Source organism: Primulina eburnea, chromosome 16 (assembly GCF_022965805.1).
Source record: "Primulina eburnea isolate SZY01 chromosome 16, ASM2296580v1, whole genome shotgun sequence".
Classification (NCBI taxonomy): domain Eukaryota; kingdom Viridiplantae; phylum Streptophyta; class Magnoliopsida; order Lamiales; family Gesneriaceae; genus Primulina; species Primulina eburnea.
Genome location: NC_133116.1, coordinates 4,276,214 through 4,294,476, shown reverse-complemented (window position 1 = coordinate 4,294,476; position 18,263 = coordinate 4,276,214). Strand labels below are relative to the sequence as shown.

Sequence of the window (18,263 nt, the reverse complement as noted above, 5' to 3'; positions counted from 1 at the left end):
ATATTACCGATCTCACCAATTTCAAAATTTTAGATAAAGTTCCGAACTACTGTCCTTCTAGCATGTCTTTTTTTCTGAAAATGAAAGGCGGCAGACAACATACATTCCTCATCGGGCAATGCACCCCTGCTTTTCAGTACATTTTCTTGTTTATTTTATTCACAATAATCAGATACTATGGAACAAAACTTCAATTATCAAACCACAAAGTAGAGAAAAAAATGGTAAGAAACCAGTAAATAAATTGCTATTAATTAATTCATATGAACTCTCAATTACATAGAACTTTAAAAATAAACTAATATTAATCCCTTAAACCAAAAAATCCATCTAAATTCGACCATCCCCCCAGGCTCTCCTCACTCACATTACAAAGAAGCCACTAGAGCCACCACGAAACCCACCACAAGTCCACCCTTTGGCATCTCACCACCACTAGTTGGCAAGGGGGCCGGGCTCATACCCTCCTCCGGGGAAGGAGCTGGAGAGCCACCAATAAATCGGTTGTGCCTTTCGGATATCACCACCACAATAACCTTCTGTCCATTCACGCAGTTGCCCTGCTCCCCACTGATAAAGTAGTATGGCCCTGATCTCTCCAGCTTCACTGTCGTGTTTCCACCGCTGTAGCTTTCGATAGGACTCGACGTGTTGCATGCCAGGTAGTCTCCTTTAGTCACTAGCAAAACCGAGTCTTTCGAGCCATCGTATTCAAACACTGCAACCTCGAAGTAAAAAAGATCAGAATTTCCCAAAAAATAAAAAAATAAAAACAACAATCTCTATAACGGCAACAACTAATTTGATTCGATTTGTTGAAACTCTGCACGTACCCAGAGAATCGCCGATGAGGAAACGTGATTTCTCCGACCAGCGATTGAGAGAATCGGCTTCCGAAGAAGGAGTTCTCCACCCATTGTTTTTCCCTCCGACTAGATACACTCTAGCTTCCGACAAGCCCAAGAACATAAAAGACAAGAACAATACCGAAGAAATCTTGGCTCTTGAAAAACAACCAGCCATTTTTCTTACTGCTTGCTAATGGAGATATACAGCTGCAAATGCAAAGAAATCTATCTATCAATTTTAAGAGAGCTTTTGAGAGAGAGAGAGAGAGAGAGAGAGAGCAAAGGTTTGATTGATAGTTGCGGCAATGGAGACAGACTCTGCCCAAATATATAGCAGCGGAAGAGGGTAAAAATAGCCGTTGAGATGTAAAAGCTGCAGCAGAGCTTCGGGTGGGGCGACGAATCGCATTACTCACTCTGGTGTAACGGTTGTGTTTCAACGGTAAAGAAGACAAAATTTGCAATCACTTCTTTATTTTATGTTATATATTTTGAAATATAACACAGACTTACTGCATGTAATTATTTGCCTTCAAGAATTACAATCGCTTAATTTTTAATTAATTTAAATTTTCATTTTTTCCTACGGTGTTAACTACAAAAATTCCTACTCGGCTCAAATTAGGTCTTTGATCCTTGGTCTCCCGAGTCCCGACCATTACGGGGCTTTTTGTAGTCCGTACACCTCAAAGACACGTAGCTATACATACGATTCAAAGCCTTGTTAGCTCCCTCACTCTAGTCTAGATCTTGGCTTGGCTCTCAGCTTCTCACCCCCGAAAAATCCGCAATTCACCCACCAGGAAGTTTCTTGCTTTTTGATCGGTGATTGTTTCATGATTTTTGGTTTTGGATGAACTAAAAGCTGGAGCAGCTAAAGACGATTGGCAGGGAGCTCGCAATGGGCTCCCTAGTGGGTTTGGGCAGTCTAAAGAGCTCCTGGATCTCATCAAATCCATTGGCGAGGCGCGATCCAAGGCCGAGGAAGACCGCATTGTTCTACGGGAAATCGAAACGTTGAAAACAAGATTGGGCGACACAAATACTTCGAAATTCAAGCTTAAAGAATACATCTTTCGCCTTCTCTGCGTGGAGATGCTTGGCCATGATGCATCATTCGGGTACATTCACGCGGTTAAAAGGACGCACGATGGGAATCTGCACTTGAAAAGGACTGGGTACTTTGCGGTTTCTCTGTTTTGAATGAGGACCTTGATTTGATTATCTTGATTGTGAATACGATTCAGAAGGACTTGAAGAGCGATAACTATTTTGTTGTTTGTGCCGCGTTAAATGCGGTTTGTCGGTTGATTAACGAGGAGACTATTCCTGCGGTTTTGCCGCAGGTGGTCGAGCTTTTAGGACATCATCAGGAGGCAGTGGGGAAAAAAGCTGTGATGGCGCTCCACCGGTTTCATCTGAGGGCACCCGGATCCGTTTCTCATCTCATTGCCAATTTCCGCAAGGTACACGTGTTTCAGGGATTAAGCACTAATGTTTTAGTTGTTTGCATTCCAGTGTTCACATGTAGGATGTCAAACTGTCAGTAGTCATGTTGTAATTTAAAGATGGAATAGTGAAGATTTGTATGTTCCATTCGATTGGAAAACCCAAGTAGTTTGTTCAGTGTGTGCATGATTCTGTATCGAGGCAGGGCATTGAGAATCAGCAGTCACAAAAAAATCCTATATAGTTTGACACTCTGCTGGAAAGATTCGAGTTTGACATTGCATGAAAGTATGGTTATATCGAAGGAATCTTTCTCACAGTTTCTGTTACTCCACTCAATTCAAGTTTGAGGACTGTGAATGGCAGATAAGCAGAAGTCACTCTGTTTGAATAATACATTGTAAAAAAGTCGGGGTGATCATGTGATAATATTCTACATTTATAAACTTTGGAATGTGGTGTGTCCATGTTTTAGTTTCAAACTGCTGGAAATTTTTGCACTGCGAATTCCAAGTTATTTAAACTTTTGTATTATTAAATTAAATAGTTTACCTTCCCCTTTTTAAAACAATAATGTTTCCAGTCAAGTTTGTTCTTTTCTGAATTTTATCATGGAAAATATGAGTCGCTCAAATAATTTAACAACGTGGACTTTTAGATTTGATCAGATGTTACCTGTAGTATGAGTGGTGCAGAGATGTATGAAGATTTTATAGAAGCCAGAAATCATTTCGTGAGCACAATGTTTGTCTTATGACCAATTGTATGTGCATTCAGAAAGCAGTTCTTGGTTTCTGGAGTTGAACATTTCTAATTTTTCAACATGTAATGTTGTTGCAGCGTCTCTGAGATAATGATCCTGGTTTTATGGCCGATGTTGATTCATTCAAAGACATGGTGGTTAGTCTTGTAAACATTCTCAAGCAAATAACTGAACGCAAACTGCCGAAGAGTTATGATTATCATCAGATGTCTGCTCTGTTCATTCAGGTGAGTGTTCTTTTTTTTTTTCATTTTTGCCCTGATAAGCCTTCAAGTTTATGTATCTGTGCTTTTGATCCAAGTTGGTTTGTTTCATTTCAGATTTAGAATAATATTTTATAGTTCCTGTAGGTTTTCGAAGTTGTCCATGTTATCTGTTTTATGCTAAATGGTGGTTCGGTTTTTATCTTTTTTTCCTGATTCAGTAATGGAGACAACTTTTTAGGTTTCTTTTATGGGCTCAAACAAATTGAACCTAATCTCTCTTTGGCCCATTTGCAGTAAAATATAAGAGGACATGGATAGCTTTCATTCTTCGTTTGAGTTCTATATATATATATATAGTTTTGATATCCTGCACACCTACCGTGCACACCTTTGTGGCTCCAATGATGTGTCACTCACCCATTGGATGTGATGAAATATAGAAAATTTATGCATCCAATGGGTGAGTGACACCTCATTGGTGATCACAAAGGTGTGTACGGTAGATGTGCAGGATATCAAAATTGTATATTAGTTTTGATATCCTGCACACCTACCGTGCACACCTTTGTGAGCTCTAATGATGTGTCACTCACCCATTGGATGTGATGAAATATAGAAAATTTATGCATCCAATGGGTGAGTGACACCTCATTGGTGATCACAAAGGTGTGTACGGTAGATGTGCATGATATCAAAATTGTATATTAGTTTTGATATATATATATATATATAAATATACCACTTTCAATTGTGAATTTCCCTATATGTCTTTTTTTATCTAGCTTAGCAAGTTATATTCTTATATGGGTTAAGTTGTAATTTCTTTGTTTGTTTTAAATAACTATAACTATCTACTTATTATTTTATTTTATTTTAAATATAAATATATCATTTTTAATTGTGAATTTCTCTATATGTCCTTCTTTATCTAGCTTAACAAATTGTATTCTTATATGGGTTAACTTGTAATTTACTTGCTCGTCTTAAATAACTATAACTAATTACTTATTATTAATATATGAGCATTAATATTCATTGAAAACATTGAATTCATTCCTATTTTTTCCGTCTTGCAGTTCTACATGGCTTTTTCTTGTTTTTTTTTTCAGAGTTCGGTTAATTCTTGTTACTTTTCACAAAATTTAAAGATTATATCTTGGTCTCTAAAGATTTATTTTGATGGTTATTTTGAGCTCTTCTATCCAATCTATATAGTGTATATGTATTTTATTTTTATTACATTAATTTGTTTAATGCATTGGATCTTTTAGTGTTTCATTTTATTTTAGTAATTATCTATTTTCCTCATTCTATGAGTTTTTTGACTTAATTATTTGATGTTACGTTAGTTTATTTGATTTAATTAGTTTAATTTATCGACAGTTCGTGTTTTGTTACTATTTTTTTCTTTCGTCTTTTTTACAGTTCGGTTAATCTATATAATAAATTTATCATCTTTGAGATTATATTAGTTTCCAATGATTTATTTTGATAGTAATTTTAAGTTCTCCTCTTCCGAATTATTATTTTTTAGATTCGGTTCACTTTTCACAAAATTTGTTTAATGCATGAGATCTTTTAGTGATTATCTATTTTCCTCCTTCTATTAGTTTTTTAACTTAATTATTTGATGTTACGTTAGTTTCTTTGATTTAATTAATTTAATTTATCGATGGTTCGTGTTTTGTTACCATTTCTTTTCCTTCATCTTTTTTACAGTTCGGTTAATCTATTTAATAAATTTATCATCTTTCACAAAATTATGAGATTATATTAGTTTTCGATTATTTATTTTGATAGTCATTTTAAGTTCTCATCTTCCGAATTATATATTAGTTTATATTTATTTTAGTTTTGTTACATCAAGAAGACAAGAACTTTTAACCTCATTTTTAAATTTCAAAATTGTTCATGTTGTTTAAATATTATTCATGTACCACACACCACATTAACTAAGTCATGATTACTAATAATAATAATAATAATAATAATAATTATTATTATTATTACTAATTGTTGTTGTTGTTGCAACTCAACGGAGCATATGTGTGGGTAAATGATTGTCGTTATCACCTCCACTCAAAATTTGTCATGATGAAATAGTTGAGGTAAAGTGTGATTAGGATAGTATATTGGTTTGCTTTCGGATGAGATCATTTGATTTGTGATCAGGTATAACTCGATTAATATTACTATAATTTAACTGAATTAATAACGTGTTGTAAATTATTTGAGAAAAATATATTTAAGGATTGTGATTGAAAATGATAATAACCTTATTTTTATTATTTGGTTGAATTAACGATAAATATTACAAAATAATTTAATATTACACTTTATTTTATTAAATTATGATATTTAATTAATATCTTAATATATATCTCAAGCTTATAATTTTCTACAAGTTTTATTAAAATCATGTCAGTAAATATCATTTATCTTATGATACTTTTCCAATGAAAATGAACATTGAGTTCATGTAGATTCTATATGATTTTTTGCAAAAAAAAAAAAAATATTATATTTTATTTACAGTATAATTTGATTAGTCTGATCTATTTCAACTTTATTCATATAAATAAAAAGTAATGATAAATTAAAAAGAATGAAAATTACTTTCTACTTTTTAACTAAATTTATGATATAATCCTGATAATTTTTTTAATTAATATAATCATTATAATAAATATGAATTATATTGATAATTTATTATCATTTGTTATATATTACAATTTTACATATGATATTTTTAACTGAGTATTACATATGAGGGCTGTTATTATCACTTTTCTGTGTTGTGTTTCTCTCAAACTTTGCTGTGTTGAGGGGGGGAATCGATTTTGTTTAGCGACGGTTTTTATAATCCGTCGCTATTAGCGACGGATTATAAAAACCGTCGCTAAACGTTATTTTATTTTTTTATTTTTTAAAAGAAAATGCACATGAGCTGTCGCCCACGGAACGCTCACCAAGGGGTGAGCAGCATATCATTTTCGATTACATATTATTTTATATATGTGTTTTACTACACATATTTATTTGAGTGATATTCTGTTAAAAAAATTTATTTCACTGAAATTATTAATCACCAATATTAATTTATAAATGATTGATTATGATATAAAATTAATTATTTATAATATGTATTTAAAAAAAACATAGAAAGTTAAATAAAATCCACAGGGGGTTAAAAGTTAGCAAAAGCACAAGTCATATTTAACTTAGTAACAAGTTTTAACGGTTTTATTTTAACATTATTATGACAATTTAGTAAATTAAGATAATTTTATTTGAAATTTGTATGTATTCTATATAAGTACATTGTGGTTTTGATTTTGGTAAAATTCATTATTCTCTTAATTTTATTTTTATTGTTTTTCATTTTGAATGAGATTGATAAATACTCATAAACAAAATTTTATTCAAACGATTTTAAATTGTTATAGATTTTCTCAAGTAATTTAATATGTTAAAGCTATAGATTGAGTAATTTTATGACTAAAATCAGCAAATGTTAATGTCATACTCGTTGCTGATCAAGCCTTGTTAAAGACTCCTTTCCATTTTTGGCATCTAATTTTATTCTTTTCATAAGGTTTATTAACTTTATCATCTTCAATTATTTTAGAGTGAGTCTCATGTGAGACCGTCTCACGGATCATAATCTATGAGACGGGTCAACTCTACCCATATTCACAATAAAAAGTAATACTCTTAGCATAAAAAGTGATACTTTTTCATGGGTGACCCAAATAAGAGATCTGTCTCACAAATAAGATCCGTGAGACCGTCTCACACAAGTTTTTGCCATTATTTTAATAGATAGTATAAGAAACGTGTTGCTTTGTTTGTGATGTATGTTTTGATTGTGAAGGAACGTCACAAGTAGCCACTTTTATTTAAATAATTTAATTTAATAAAAACAAGCACATTTCCTTATAATTTTATGTGTTACTATTTTTTTTTTTTGTTTTATCACATATTTAAAGTTTCATAATTTTGTGTTTGTCCTCTAATAAAATATAATTTTGATAAAAAAAAATCATTATAATTTATTTATCAAAACTAGGGCGATTTTTTCTAATTTCTCGGCCATTAAATTTGGTTAAATAGTCAAATTTTAAAATGATCTATAATACACACGTAACATGCTCATTTGTGAAAGAGACCAATTCAAATTTGAGAGTGAGCGCAGAACAGAAGAGGCTGTCAGAACAGAAAAGAGACCAATCTTGGTTGAATTCTTTAAAAATATATATAATTTTATTATTTGAATCACTACGTAATAAAAAATATTTAAAAATTAATAAATTATCGAAAGTTAATTTCTAATTTTATATTAATAATATTTAGAAGCATAACATATTACAACAAATTAAAATATATTATAATTTATATTCAACATGTAACAAAAGTAAAATAATGATTATATATTTTCGTATTAAACAAACTAAAATTATATAAATAAAAAATATAATAAACTAAGATTAAGTGGCTCTGATTTGAAATTAGGGGTTGAATCAAATATAACTGATACTCCAAAAACACTGGTTAATTGTTTATATCTATTTCATATGTAATACATACAAAACAGTGTTTTTATGTAATTTTTAAAATCTTTAAAATATATCCCTTTTTTCATCCCTCTGTTTCTTTTCTTTGTTTGCATGCAAAATTAAATTTTTGTAAAAAAAAATGTAAAAAAAACTTATAAAAACCGACATAACACGTGCATACAAAGCTATTTTTTTTTTTTATTGATGACGCATACAATATGCAAACTAGGCAGCAAAATTGATACGTACTTGAAGTGAGGTTCTTATTTATTGACTTTTACATATTAATATATTGTCTAATTTTTTAATAATAAAAAAGAAAAAGATCCATTCTTTCCTACCCTTGAATTATTTTAATCCTATTACAAATATATGCACTTTTGACTTTCCTTCACCCTTTTTCCACCAGAAATCTTCTTCTGGTTTGTGGGTTTTTTTTTCCTTCTGTATTTTTCTCCATCATACTTGAAGAAAATACAAAATATTTTCTTCAATATTATTCTTTCCATATTTAGGAATATTTATGTTCGGGCAAAATTGTTGGATACCATTTTGCGTCCAACAATTTTGCGAGTGAGCTTGATTGGCAAACCATCCTGGGGAAGAGCAAAGGGTCCATACTGAATTCCATGCTCTGAATAAATTGTAGACCACCTGCAGCATACATCAAACTAGATTATTATATATAAATCGATTATTATGTTGTTTTTTATTGCGTTTCTTGTGTAAATAATTTAAACCCAAACAACAAACTAATACGATGAAATTGCATGTGACAAGATTTGACTTGTCGTCGTCTATGATATTATCCACCTGTTAGAATTGAACTGTTTGTGAATGGACTAGGTTGTCGCTATGTACATATTTTCATATATTTGAATGAATGACAAGTGTCCTTTACAATTACTCAGGATATAATTGATTACACATATAATATGATATGATTAAAGACCATGCATGTCAATTAAACCTAGACTGCCCACATGATAATGATTTTGAGATTAGATAAAATATATAGAATTGGCCGGCATAAGAATTCTTTGGATTAAATATTAAAAAAGTTGTTTTATAATCTTATGAGACAAATCTTCGATTTAATTTATAAACATTAAAATTATTTTATTACAGATATAAATCAGATCGACTCGTAGTAATATATAATAATATGAGATATCCTCTCGAGCTAACTCATTTAATTCAGAAGACAGACACTCATGACTCACCTGTACTTGGTGGTGAGGTGGTGCACAAGGACCAGTGTCTCCAGTTTGGCTAACTCATTCCCAGGACATGAGTGGGTCCCACTACCAAATGGCATGAAACTGTTGGGTTTGGGAGCAACCTGTTAAATCAAATTGGATAGATACGTTAAAACCCTCGAATCATGGAAAGATAGAGACGTGCCAAGTTTTTAATATATATATAAAAAAATATTTTTTAAAAAAAAAACAATGAATTTTTTTGAAAATTTATGAAAATTCACGTGCAAAGAAGTGGTGGTTTTCTCTTTTTTGTAATATAATTTTTACCTCAAATCTTGAAGGATCAAATTTCTCAGGTTCCTGGAAATTGTCTGGACTATGATGAATGTTTCTGAAGAGTGGTAATACTTTCCATCCTTTGGGAATAAGGTATCCTGCAAGTTAGTTTATGGGAAAAAATGCCTTAGGACAAATGTTCAAGATTTCGAAAGGGTATCTTTTTTTTTGCCCGAATGATTAAATAAACTCACCATTAAATTCTACATCTTCAACAGTTTCTCTGAACGTAAAAGACAGAATAGACGCAACTCGTAGTGTTTCTTGAATAACCCTTGTAGTGATTGGCATTTTCTTGGTATCTGCCCAACTCAGTAACTTCTCTTCTTTGTACTTCATAATGGCCTCTTGCTCTTCCTGTAAAGTTAAGATATGTAAACGATTGTGCACAAGAAATCGATCGAATCGTGTAACAGATAAGATTGCATTAGAATTCTTACGGTGACAGCTTGAAGAACACTTGGATTTTCAGCAAGGAACTTTAGAATCCATGTTAGGACACTAGCAGTGGTGTCTCGAGCTGCGAATATGACACCGATGATATTGTCCGCGATCTGTTCATCTGTTAGACCTACGGCCTCTCCCATGAATGATTCGAGCAAATCGACGTGGTCGCTTTTCGTTTGTCGCCTGAGTGACAAGATTTTGTCCAAGATTTTGTCCAATTCCTTCCTAGCTTTCATTGCTTTGTAAAAAAGTGTTCCGGGGACGTTGATTGGCATCGAATTGTACCCTTTTTCAAGAATGTAATAGCACCTCTTTAGATCTTCTCTGTACAGAACTTCGTCTTTTCCAAATATTGAAATTAACGCCACGTTGAACGTGTACTGCAAGAACCAATTTGAGAGTCAAGATTTGAAATATTGCGAGCCAAAAAGAGGGTAACTCTGTTTTTTCCGAGATCTTTCCCGGCCCCCTTTTGTTTTGTTCAAGAAATGTGCATGTATTAATTAATAAGCAGGACATACTGTTTTCATTTCTTGATAAGTGGTTATCAATTTTCCCTCCCATGATTCCAGGGATCCAACGGCTAAAGACTCGATGTGTGATACGATGTTTTTGATGGACTCGGGCATGAATGCTCGGAGGACCAGTTTCCTGAGCTTGGTGTGGTATTCTCCTTGCTGGAAGAATATGGCTTGCTTGCCTATCATTCTCTCTTTGCTAGCCGGAAACGTGGGCTTGAAGAGATGAGATTTGGACACCAACACAACTTTTGCTGCCTCTGGACTTGAAATCATCACACAAGGACATCCTAGTATGTGACTCTTGAATATGGAACCATACCTGGTTTCAAGTCAAATCAAGAACTCCTTCAGCTCAATATTCTTAAATTTAGTTCCTAAGAGAATAAATTTATAATTAATTCGTAGGAAATCACGAGTTGATTCGTGGTATATATGTTTGAAACTGAATCGTGCGAGTTTAAATGCATCATTTCAAATCCATTTGATCGTCGATATATGTTTGAAGATTCTAAATTCATTGCCAATATGTTAAAAATCATGAGAAAAATTTCAATACATGATCCAATATGAATAACATTTAAAATCTAACCTTCATATCCTTCTATTCAAACGCATGCTCAATGATTTAGCCATTGGTTTTATACATTATTCCAACGACTCAGGTTCTAGACATGCAAAATGAGTGCTTTTTATGCATAACAACATGAAGAAAAAAAAAAGAAAAAAGAGAGAAGAAAATCGCATATACTAACTTCTTGACTTTGGAGGCAAAGAAGACATTAGGGTTTTGTGAATATAACATCAAGGTTTCACCAATGTAAGGCCAACCCATTGTGCCTGGTGGAAGTGGCAATTGCACAGTCCCAGATGACAAGAATTTGAGGATGTGATTTAGGACAAAGATCGATATTAAAACCAAGGCCACAATCAGGAAACATGAAGAAATGAAACCCATGATTGTGTGCACTAATTAACGTTCAATTCTTTCTCATTTAATTTTCTTGTGTGGAGATTAAATTTAGGCAAGGTAAGGAGGTATATATAAGTAAATATATATTATAGATCTCAATTTGAAAAAAAGAAAAAAGAAAAAGGAAAAAGAAAAGAAGAGAGAAACGGCACTTTCAATTACAGCTCAATCCCACATCAATAATCCCCTTCCAGCTCATGAATTTGTTATGGCACATAGAGACAGAAAACATGAAGAAAATTATATGTATGTAATGCAATGTATTATGTATGTAGTGAGGTACAAGTGATGACACATGTCATTATATGTTAAGCTGACAAAAAAATTATCTTTCCTACTGTTTTTTTTTCAAACTCATTCATATAAAAATATATAATTTATTTCGTATATAAACCATCGTCGATAAATTATGAGACATTATTAGAGATATAAGTTCGAGAGGTGTTTAAAAGAAGAGTATGTCTTTTGTGAAACGGGTCAACCCTACCGATATTCACAATAAAAAATAATATTCTTAGCATACAAAGTAATATTTTTTCATGAATGACCCAAATAAAAGACTCGTCTCGCAAAATACGACATGTGAGACCGTCTCACGCAAGTTTTTGCGTTAAAAGAAAATGAAGATGTAAGGATATTTTACAAGACTTCACCAAATTGATTGTATATCAATTAGTAAATATTGACATTCCACGTTGAGGATATAGATAGATATGGAAATTTGGATAACAAAATGTATTCTATACATAATCTAACATTTACGGCATTGGTGTGGGTCGTAATAAAGTTTTGAAGACAAATAGGAAAAAGTGGTAAAGAATTAAATTTGTCCTGTTTGATAAAAAATAAATATTTTTTATATACTACTTGGTTCATGAGATGAGATGATGAAAGACATTTATGACGTTGGCATGGGTCGTAATTAATTTTTGAAAACAAATAGGAAAAAGTGGTATAGAATAATTTGGCTTGTTTGGTAAAAAATAAATATTTTGTACATTCTGTATGACTCATTTGGCTCGTGATATGAAATGATGAAAGACGTTCAACCTCGTCTTTCGTTATGTTGATTTAAAGTGGAGGTGGTTTAACATGTTATTTTCGTGGTATTGATGCATTTTACTTCACAATATTCGGCAATCAGCGTATTGGTTATTGTTTCTTAACAATATCGTTAAATTCTTTGATTTCAAATATTTGAAATTAAAAGTAAACATTATATCATTTGACTTTTTTAAATAATTATAATTTATTATGAAAAAGGTCTTAAAAAAAACCATGTCATTTATATAGCATGGGCTGGATCTAGAAATTGACTAGATTTATGGACGTAAAATCTTGAGATCAATTAATGATTTTGAATATAAATTTATTTTTCGGGATATAAATATTTGTAAGTACTGTAACTTGTATATTTTTCATTTGTGGCTCGATTATCGGTTGATTCACGTTATTAGTTTGTATTCTTTTTTAATTTTGATACATTTTCATCGGAATGTTGACGTGATATCGAATAATATTAACGTGACACTATAAAATGATTACGTGCCACCTGTTACTCTCTACATGTCCAATTTCATCTCTACACTCCTTTGAGAAATTACAATTGCAAAAGTAGTAGAGGTTAGTGAACTAAAATCGTGAATTAATCAACAACAAAATCAAAACTATAAAATGTAAGTTACAAAATCAAAAATATTTTTTTTTTCTGTTTAAAAAATGATAAAGCGTAAATTTTAAAAAAAACATATAAATTTATAGAGTTTGACTTTTTTAAAAAAAAAAAAAGAACAATCAAGAGGGATGATCGATGGGGACTTTGATTTATGTCCCTCCTTTGTAGGCAAGTCCAAGCTCCTAAAACCAAGACACGTGTGATGTATTTGGTCAACTCTAGGAATCATAGTTGTCTTTTTTATTAATTTTTAAAATATGAGACGTTTGCATGACCATGAAGAGAACCCTACCAAATTCATAATACGTGATATCTACCAAAGTAATTTCAAGGTGACCCATATAAGAATTCTCACAAATACACGTGAGACAGCTAACAAGTTTTGCTTTTAAAATGAATTTTGACATAGACTAATCATACGAAATTACCTCGATTTGACCCATGTTTTCAAGTTTCAGATATAATTACTTAATTTTGTTTTATAATTATATATATAATAAAATGAAATTATTTCAAAGCACATATTAGGTACGTACCCACTGAAAAGTTCACAATTTATATTTAAAAAATTATAATATTTATTTCTTGAATTAAATGCTTCATATTTTTTAGGATCGGGGATAATTTGAAAAAAAATGAAACATTTGGAAGTCAAATACGCTGATACGCTCTAAGTTTATGTTGAAAAATATATATTATTTAATATCACAAAGTCCACTTATTTACATTTCTCCTAATGTCATTGGTGACATCACTTATTATTTTCAATATTTCCGATCATTAAAAATAATATTTTTGTATAAATTATATTTCAATGGGTCGAACAAAAGATATTTCTCACAAAAAATTTCCTGTGAGATGGTCTCATAAGAATTTTTTTTAAAATTAAATACAATGGCGCACCCATTTTAAAGAATATGTCTCTTGTTAGACGGTCACACGAATCTTAATCTGTGAGACATGTCAACCCTGCCGATATTCACAATAAAAAGTGATACTCTTAGCATAAAAAATAATATTTTTTCATGGATGACCCAAATAAGAGATCCGTCTCACAAAATATGATACATGAGACCGATATCACATAATTTTTTGCCTTTTAAAATCTTTAATGATCCACGAAATATGTAAGACTTTATTTGAGAATAGTAAAAATAAATAAAAAAAAGTGTTTTCAAAATGTATCGCGGTTATGGATCACACTTCACACACATGCATATATGAATAACTCTTGTGTGGGATGATCTTATCTTTATTTGTGGTATTAGTCAAGCTGGTTTATATGCGTAGTGAAAGATAATATTTTTGACAAAAAAATAATTATTTTTCATGAGTTGAATCGAGTTGAAGATCAATATTATAAAATTGATTAGTGAGATGATATAAAAAGAGTTTGTGTGTGTGTTGTGTATATTTTATTATTTTTAGGGAACAAAATTTATATTTTCCAAAAGCATACGTAACTTAAAATATTATATTTTAATATAAGTTTTTCCCACACATTTCGTGTCTGAACTACATTTTTCGTGTGAAATAGTTTAGATAATATTAAAAATAAATTACCACTACTTTTTTTTTTTGTCTTTTTTTTGTTTGTAACCTTTATTTACTCGGTCAATCTTTTCCTTTTTCGGATAAAAAATCGCTTTTTACTTCGCGTATTCAATGAAGTAATAAGGTAGTTAAGTGCCGATGTATATGGACGTGAAATAATAGATGTACCTTTTACTTCACATAATAATCGAAGTTGTATGATTGAAAAAAGTAATATGATAATTTAATTTCTAGATGTCAGATATGTTATGTATATCAATGAACTGTGCGAATGGTCTCATGATATTTTGGATTCCATCTATTAAATATTTCTTCTATTTGTTATAATATATTACCATATATAAACACCTAACATTGGATTAATGATCAGACAAATTTATTGTAAAATTTTGAAATGTCCTGTCGATAATATTCTATCTGACTTTTGAGTACGTAAAATATATGTATCTTGATAATATTTGAGAGTCGGATCCAAATCGGATCGAAAAAATAGAGTTTTAGTTTCCAACAAATGTATGATATTCGGCACAAATGTGATTGTTTCAACGAGGTTTGATTGAAACATCAAGGTTGTTTTGAGGATATAGATTTGAAATTCATGGATTTCAATTATAACTTTATTGTTTACAATGAAACAATAGAGCGGATATTAAATTCATACATTGTTTTTTTACATATTAATAACACAAAGTATAATGAATTTCAATTGACACAACCGTTAGGTTGGGTGAACTTGAAATATATCATATTTAACATGAAATACTATGTAAACATGTAAGCGATAAATTTGAAATTTATGATCTTACCGCTCTAAATTTGAAATACGAATGGTTTTCGAGCACATTTTTTCTCGTAATTTTTTTAATGTGAATTTGAGTTAATGTTTGGATGGGTTTTTTGTACATTTTTTGTAGTTATTGTAATATGGTAGGGAAAAAAAGAGAGAATAAAATCTTTAAGAAATGAGGTCTTAATTTTTTTTTCAAGAGTGTAACACAGTAACACGGCAAAATTTATTGGGCCGAACAAGAGGTTGGGCTTTGAATCAGGGTCCAAGTCCAATTGATCTTGCCCGTGGAATATATATACGATATAAAAATGAGGGCAAAATATGATAAAGGGCCTGATGGTCACGGGGGCTCAGGCCCAAAATTAACCACAAAGGAAGTTAATCTGGGCCTGATAGTATTATTCGAGGCGTCATGGGCCAGTATTAGGAGGGTTTGGTTAATTTGAAATAATCAAATTTATTTATCAAAATTATATTAGACAAACTCAATTTTTTTAAAAAAAAAAAACCAAACAACCAGATCTATGTAAATTAAATATAAGTATATCTCTTGTGAAACTGTCTTACGAAACTTTATCTGTGAGATGGATCAATACTACATATATTTACAATAAAAAATAGAGTGAGTCTCATGTGAGACCGTCTTACGGATCTTAATTTGTGAGACGGGTCAACCTTATCCATATTCACAATAAAAATTAATATTCTTAATATAAAAAGTAATATATTTTAATGGATGACCCAAATAAGAGATCCGTCTCACAAATACACGAGTTTTTGTCTAAAAAGTAATACTCTTAGCATAAAAAATAATATTTTAATGGATGATCCAAATAAGATTTCCGTCTCGCAAAATACGACCCGTAAGACTGTCTCACACAAGTTTTTGCCATTAAATATATAATTTGAAATCTGATGAACTTTAATTTTTAAGCTCCAATTGCTTAGTTCAAATATCTTATATTTTTGGCACTTGCATAATATCAAAATTCAAATATTTTACTATTTTTTAATTAAAGAAGATGAATTTGTATTATTTTATGAAATTTAATTTCATTTAGTTGGACATTGCCATGGGCTGTTGACTTTTTCATTTATGTTGTGGGCATAAATAAATTTGTACTGTTTTGATCCTAAAAATTAAGGGGGTGTATTGATTATAGACTTTTAATGACTTTTATGGAGTTTAAAAGTCTAGAGGTATTCAAACTAGACTTTTATATACTCCATAAAAGTTTAGTGGTATTCAATATAAACTTTTGTAGAATTTTAAAAAGTCATGTGGTATTCAAACTTGACTTTTAAAAACTCTACAAAAGTCTATGGGTATTCAAAATGTCAATAGACTTTTAATGACTCTATGGAATTCTATTAAGTACAAGAATTATAACCTAATGTACAACAATAAAATGTCAACAAAAGTCTTTGGTTCAACCTAAAGATTTGGATGTACATTTAATTGAGAAATCTCCCAAATTCACATATTCAATACAAACTTTCATTCTTTTCTCATCTATTTATTTTTCATTTTATTTGTACTTTTTAAAAACATAATTAAAATTTAATTTTTTTATTAATTATTATATAAAATTTTATTTTTAATTATTTTCTTTAATTTTAGTTAATCTATATCTTAAATTATTGTATAAGCAAATTCATACCGATACTATACCAAAATTTTCGGTATACCGAACCAAAAAACCTTACATTTTAAAAAAATTTATAATTTATTGTTTTAAAATATTATATATTTTAAAAATTTTGTATATTTTTTCGGTATTTCGGTATATACCAAAATTTTCAAATTGGATATCGTTACTGTACCGAAATCTTCGGTATACTTAAAATTCGGTAAATTCAATATTTTTTTGTTACGGTAATCTCGGTATATCGAAAATTCGGTATTTTTTTCCACCCCTAATAGAGCTTGTATTGGCATGTGCTATATTACACAATTTTCTTTGAAAGAAGTGTCAATTTGATGAATTTCAAATTGAACTAGATAATGAAGCTCAATTGTCTTCATCAACACAAGTTTATGAAGGTGACGACTTTGATCAGTTATTTAATACTCAAAAACAACAACGAGCAAATGCTAATGCATGGAGGGATACCATAACCAATGAAATGTATAACGATGTCGTTTAAATTGTCAGTAATGATTAGATTTTTTTTATAAAAGACTACTCATTATTTTGAGTGTTCTTTTAATAAAATTTTATTATGAACTTATAAAAATATTGTTCATTAATATATTGAATTGACATAAAGAATTGAAATTTTGATTTCAATAAATTGGATAGTTCATTTGTCGTTTTTCACAAATTAAATTTATTTAACCTTTAAATAAGTAAAATTCATTTACATTTTCATAAATAAATAAAAATTTAAAATTGAATAGGTTATATATGTCCAATAATTATTTAAAAAAATTAATAAAAAAATAAATCACAATTACCAAAAGTCTACAAAGTCTACAAAAAAAGTCTATAAAAGTCTATGAAATATGTTTACAATTCCATGAGATTCTATAAAAGTCAATCAAAATCCATCAACTCCACAAAAATCCACCTTTAAAAAAAGTCATTAAAAATCATTAAAAGTTTAGATTGAATACACCCCCCTAAAATCTTAGAATTTATTTGAAGAGCTGACCTTGTGATAAAATTTAAGGCCTATTCAACATAATCGAGATATTTTGAAGTCGATAACTTATAACTCATTTGAAATCAAATTTTAAATTTTATGACACGTCTCGATTTTAAGACTATTTTTACCGAAAATCGTTTGTAGTTTTAAGAGATTTAAGATTATAATAACAAAGAAATTGTATAATTCAACTATTAATTACACAATTCATTACAAAACACACCTTATGGGTGATTGATTAGTTACAATTTAATTTAATGGCCATTCTATAATTGGTTCCAAATAATAGTGACCCGC

The 18,263-nt window shown here is 30.3% G+C and overlaps 2 protein-coding genes and 1 long non-coding RNA gene across 4 annotated transcripts; 1 reads left to right on the top strand and 2 right to left on the bottom strand.

The window, feature by feature from the left end:
* Positions 1-210: 210 nt before the first annotated feature.
* Positions 211-1,143, bottom strand: LOC140817119 (early nodulin-like protein 13). Its single transcript, XM_073176721.1, has 2 exons — positions 834-1,143; positions 211-718 (listed from the first exon to the last, which is right to left on the bottom strand). Exons 1-2 carry the CDS (start codon positions 1,021-1,023, stop codon positions 369-371), a joined length of 540 nt encoding a protein of 179 aa, XP_073032822.1. The 5' UTR covers positions 1,024-1,143; the 3' UTR covers positions 211-368.
* Positions 1,144-1,168: 25 nt separating this feature from the next.
* On the top strand, positions 1,169-3,599 carry LOC140817120 (uncharacterized). Its single transcript, XR_012114718.1, has 3 exons — positions 1,169-1,290; positions 1,474-2,314; positions 2,562-3,599. It is a non-coding gene; the product is annotated as an uncharacterized lncRNA (long non-coding RNA).
* Positions 3,600-8,137: 4,538 nt separating this feature from the next.
* Positions 8,138-11,363, bottom strand: LOC140817469 (abscisic acid 8'-hydroxylase CYP707A2-like). Of its 2 annotated transcripts, none has more exons than XM_073177170.1 (7): positions 11,081-11,363; positions 10,329-10,647; positions 9,801-10,187; positions 9,555-9,717; positions 9,352-9,458; positions 9,046-9,164; positions 8,138-8,476 (listed from the first exon to the last, which is right to left on the bottom strand). In XM_073177170.1, exons 1-7 carry the CDS (start codon positions 11,281-11,283, stop codon positions 8,344-8,346), a joined length of 1,431 nt encoding a protein of 476 aa, XP_073033271.1. In that variant the 5' UTR covers positions 11,284-11,363; the 3' UTR covers positions 8,138-8,343. The 2 variants fall into 2 exon arrangements, with proteins under 2 accessions (XP_073033271.1, XP_073033272.1); XM_073177171.1 differs by lacking the exon at positions 11,081-11,363 and adding an exon at positions 10,918-11,034.
* Between the last annotated feature and the right edge of the window lie 6,900 nt (positions 11,364-18,263).

Coding starts and splice junctions, on each gene's coding strand:
- LOC140817119 (XM_073176721.1), bottom strand. CDS start 1,023: ATGGCTGGTTGTTTTTCAAGAGCCAAGATTTCTTCGGTATTGTTCTTG. Junction 719..833: donor CCTCATCGGCGATTCTCTGG/GTACGTGCAGAG, acceptor TCGAGGTTGCAG/TGTTTGAATACGATGGCTCG.
- LOC140817469 (XM_073177170.1), bottom strand. CDS start 11,283: ATGGGTTTCATTTCTTCATGTTTCCTGATTGTGGCCTTGGTTTTAATA. Junction 9,718..9,800: donor GTGTTCTTCAAGCTGTCACC/GTAAGAATTCTA, acceptor TTAACTTTACAG/GAAGAGCAAGAGGCCATTAT. Junction 9,165..9,351: donor TTGATCCTTCAAGATTTGAG/GTAAAAATTATA, acceptor TTGATTTAACAG/GTTGCTCCCAAACCCAACAG.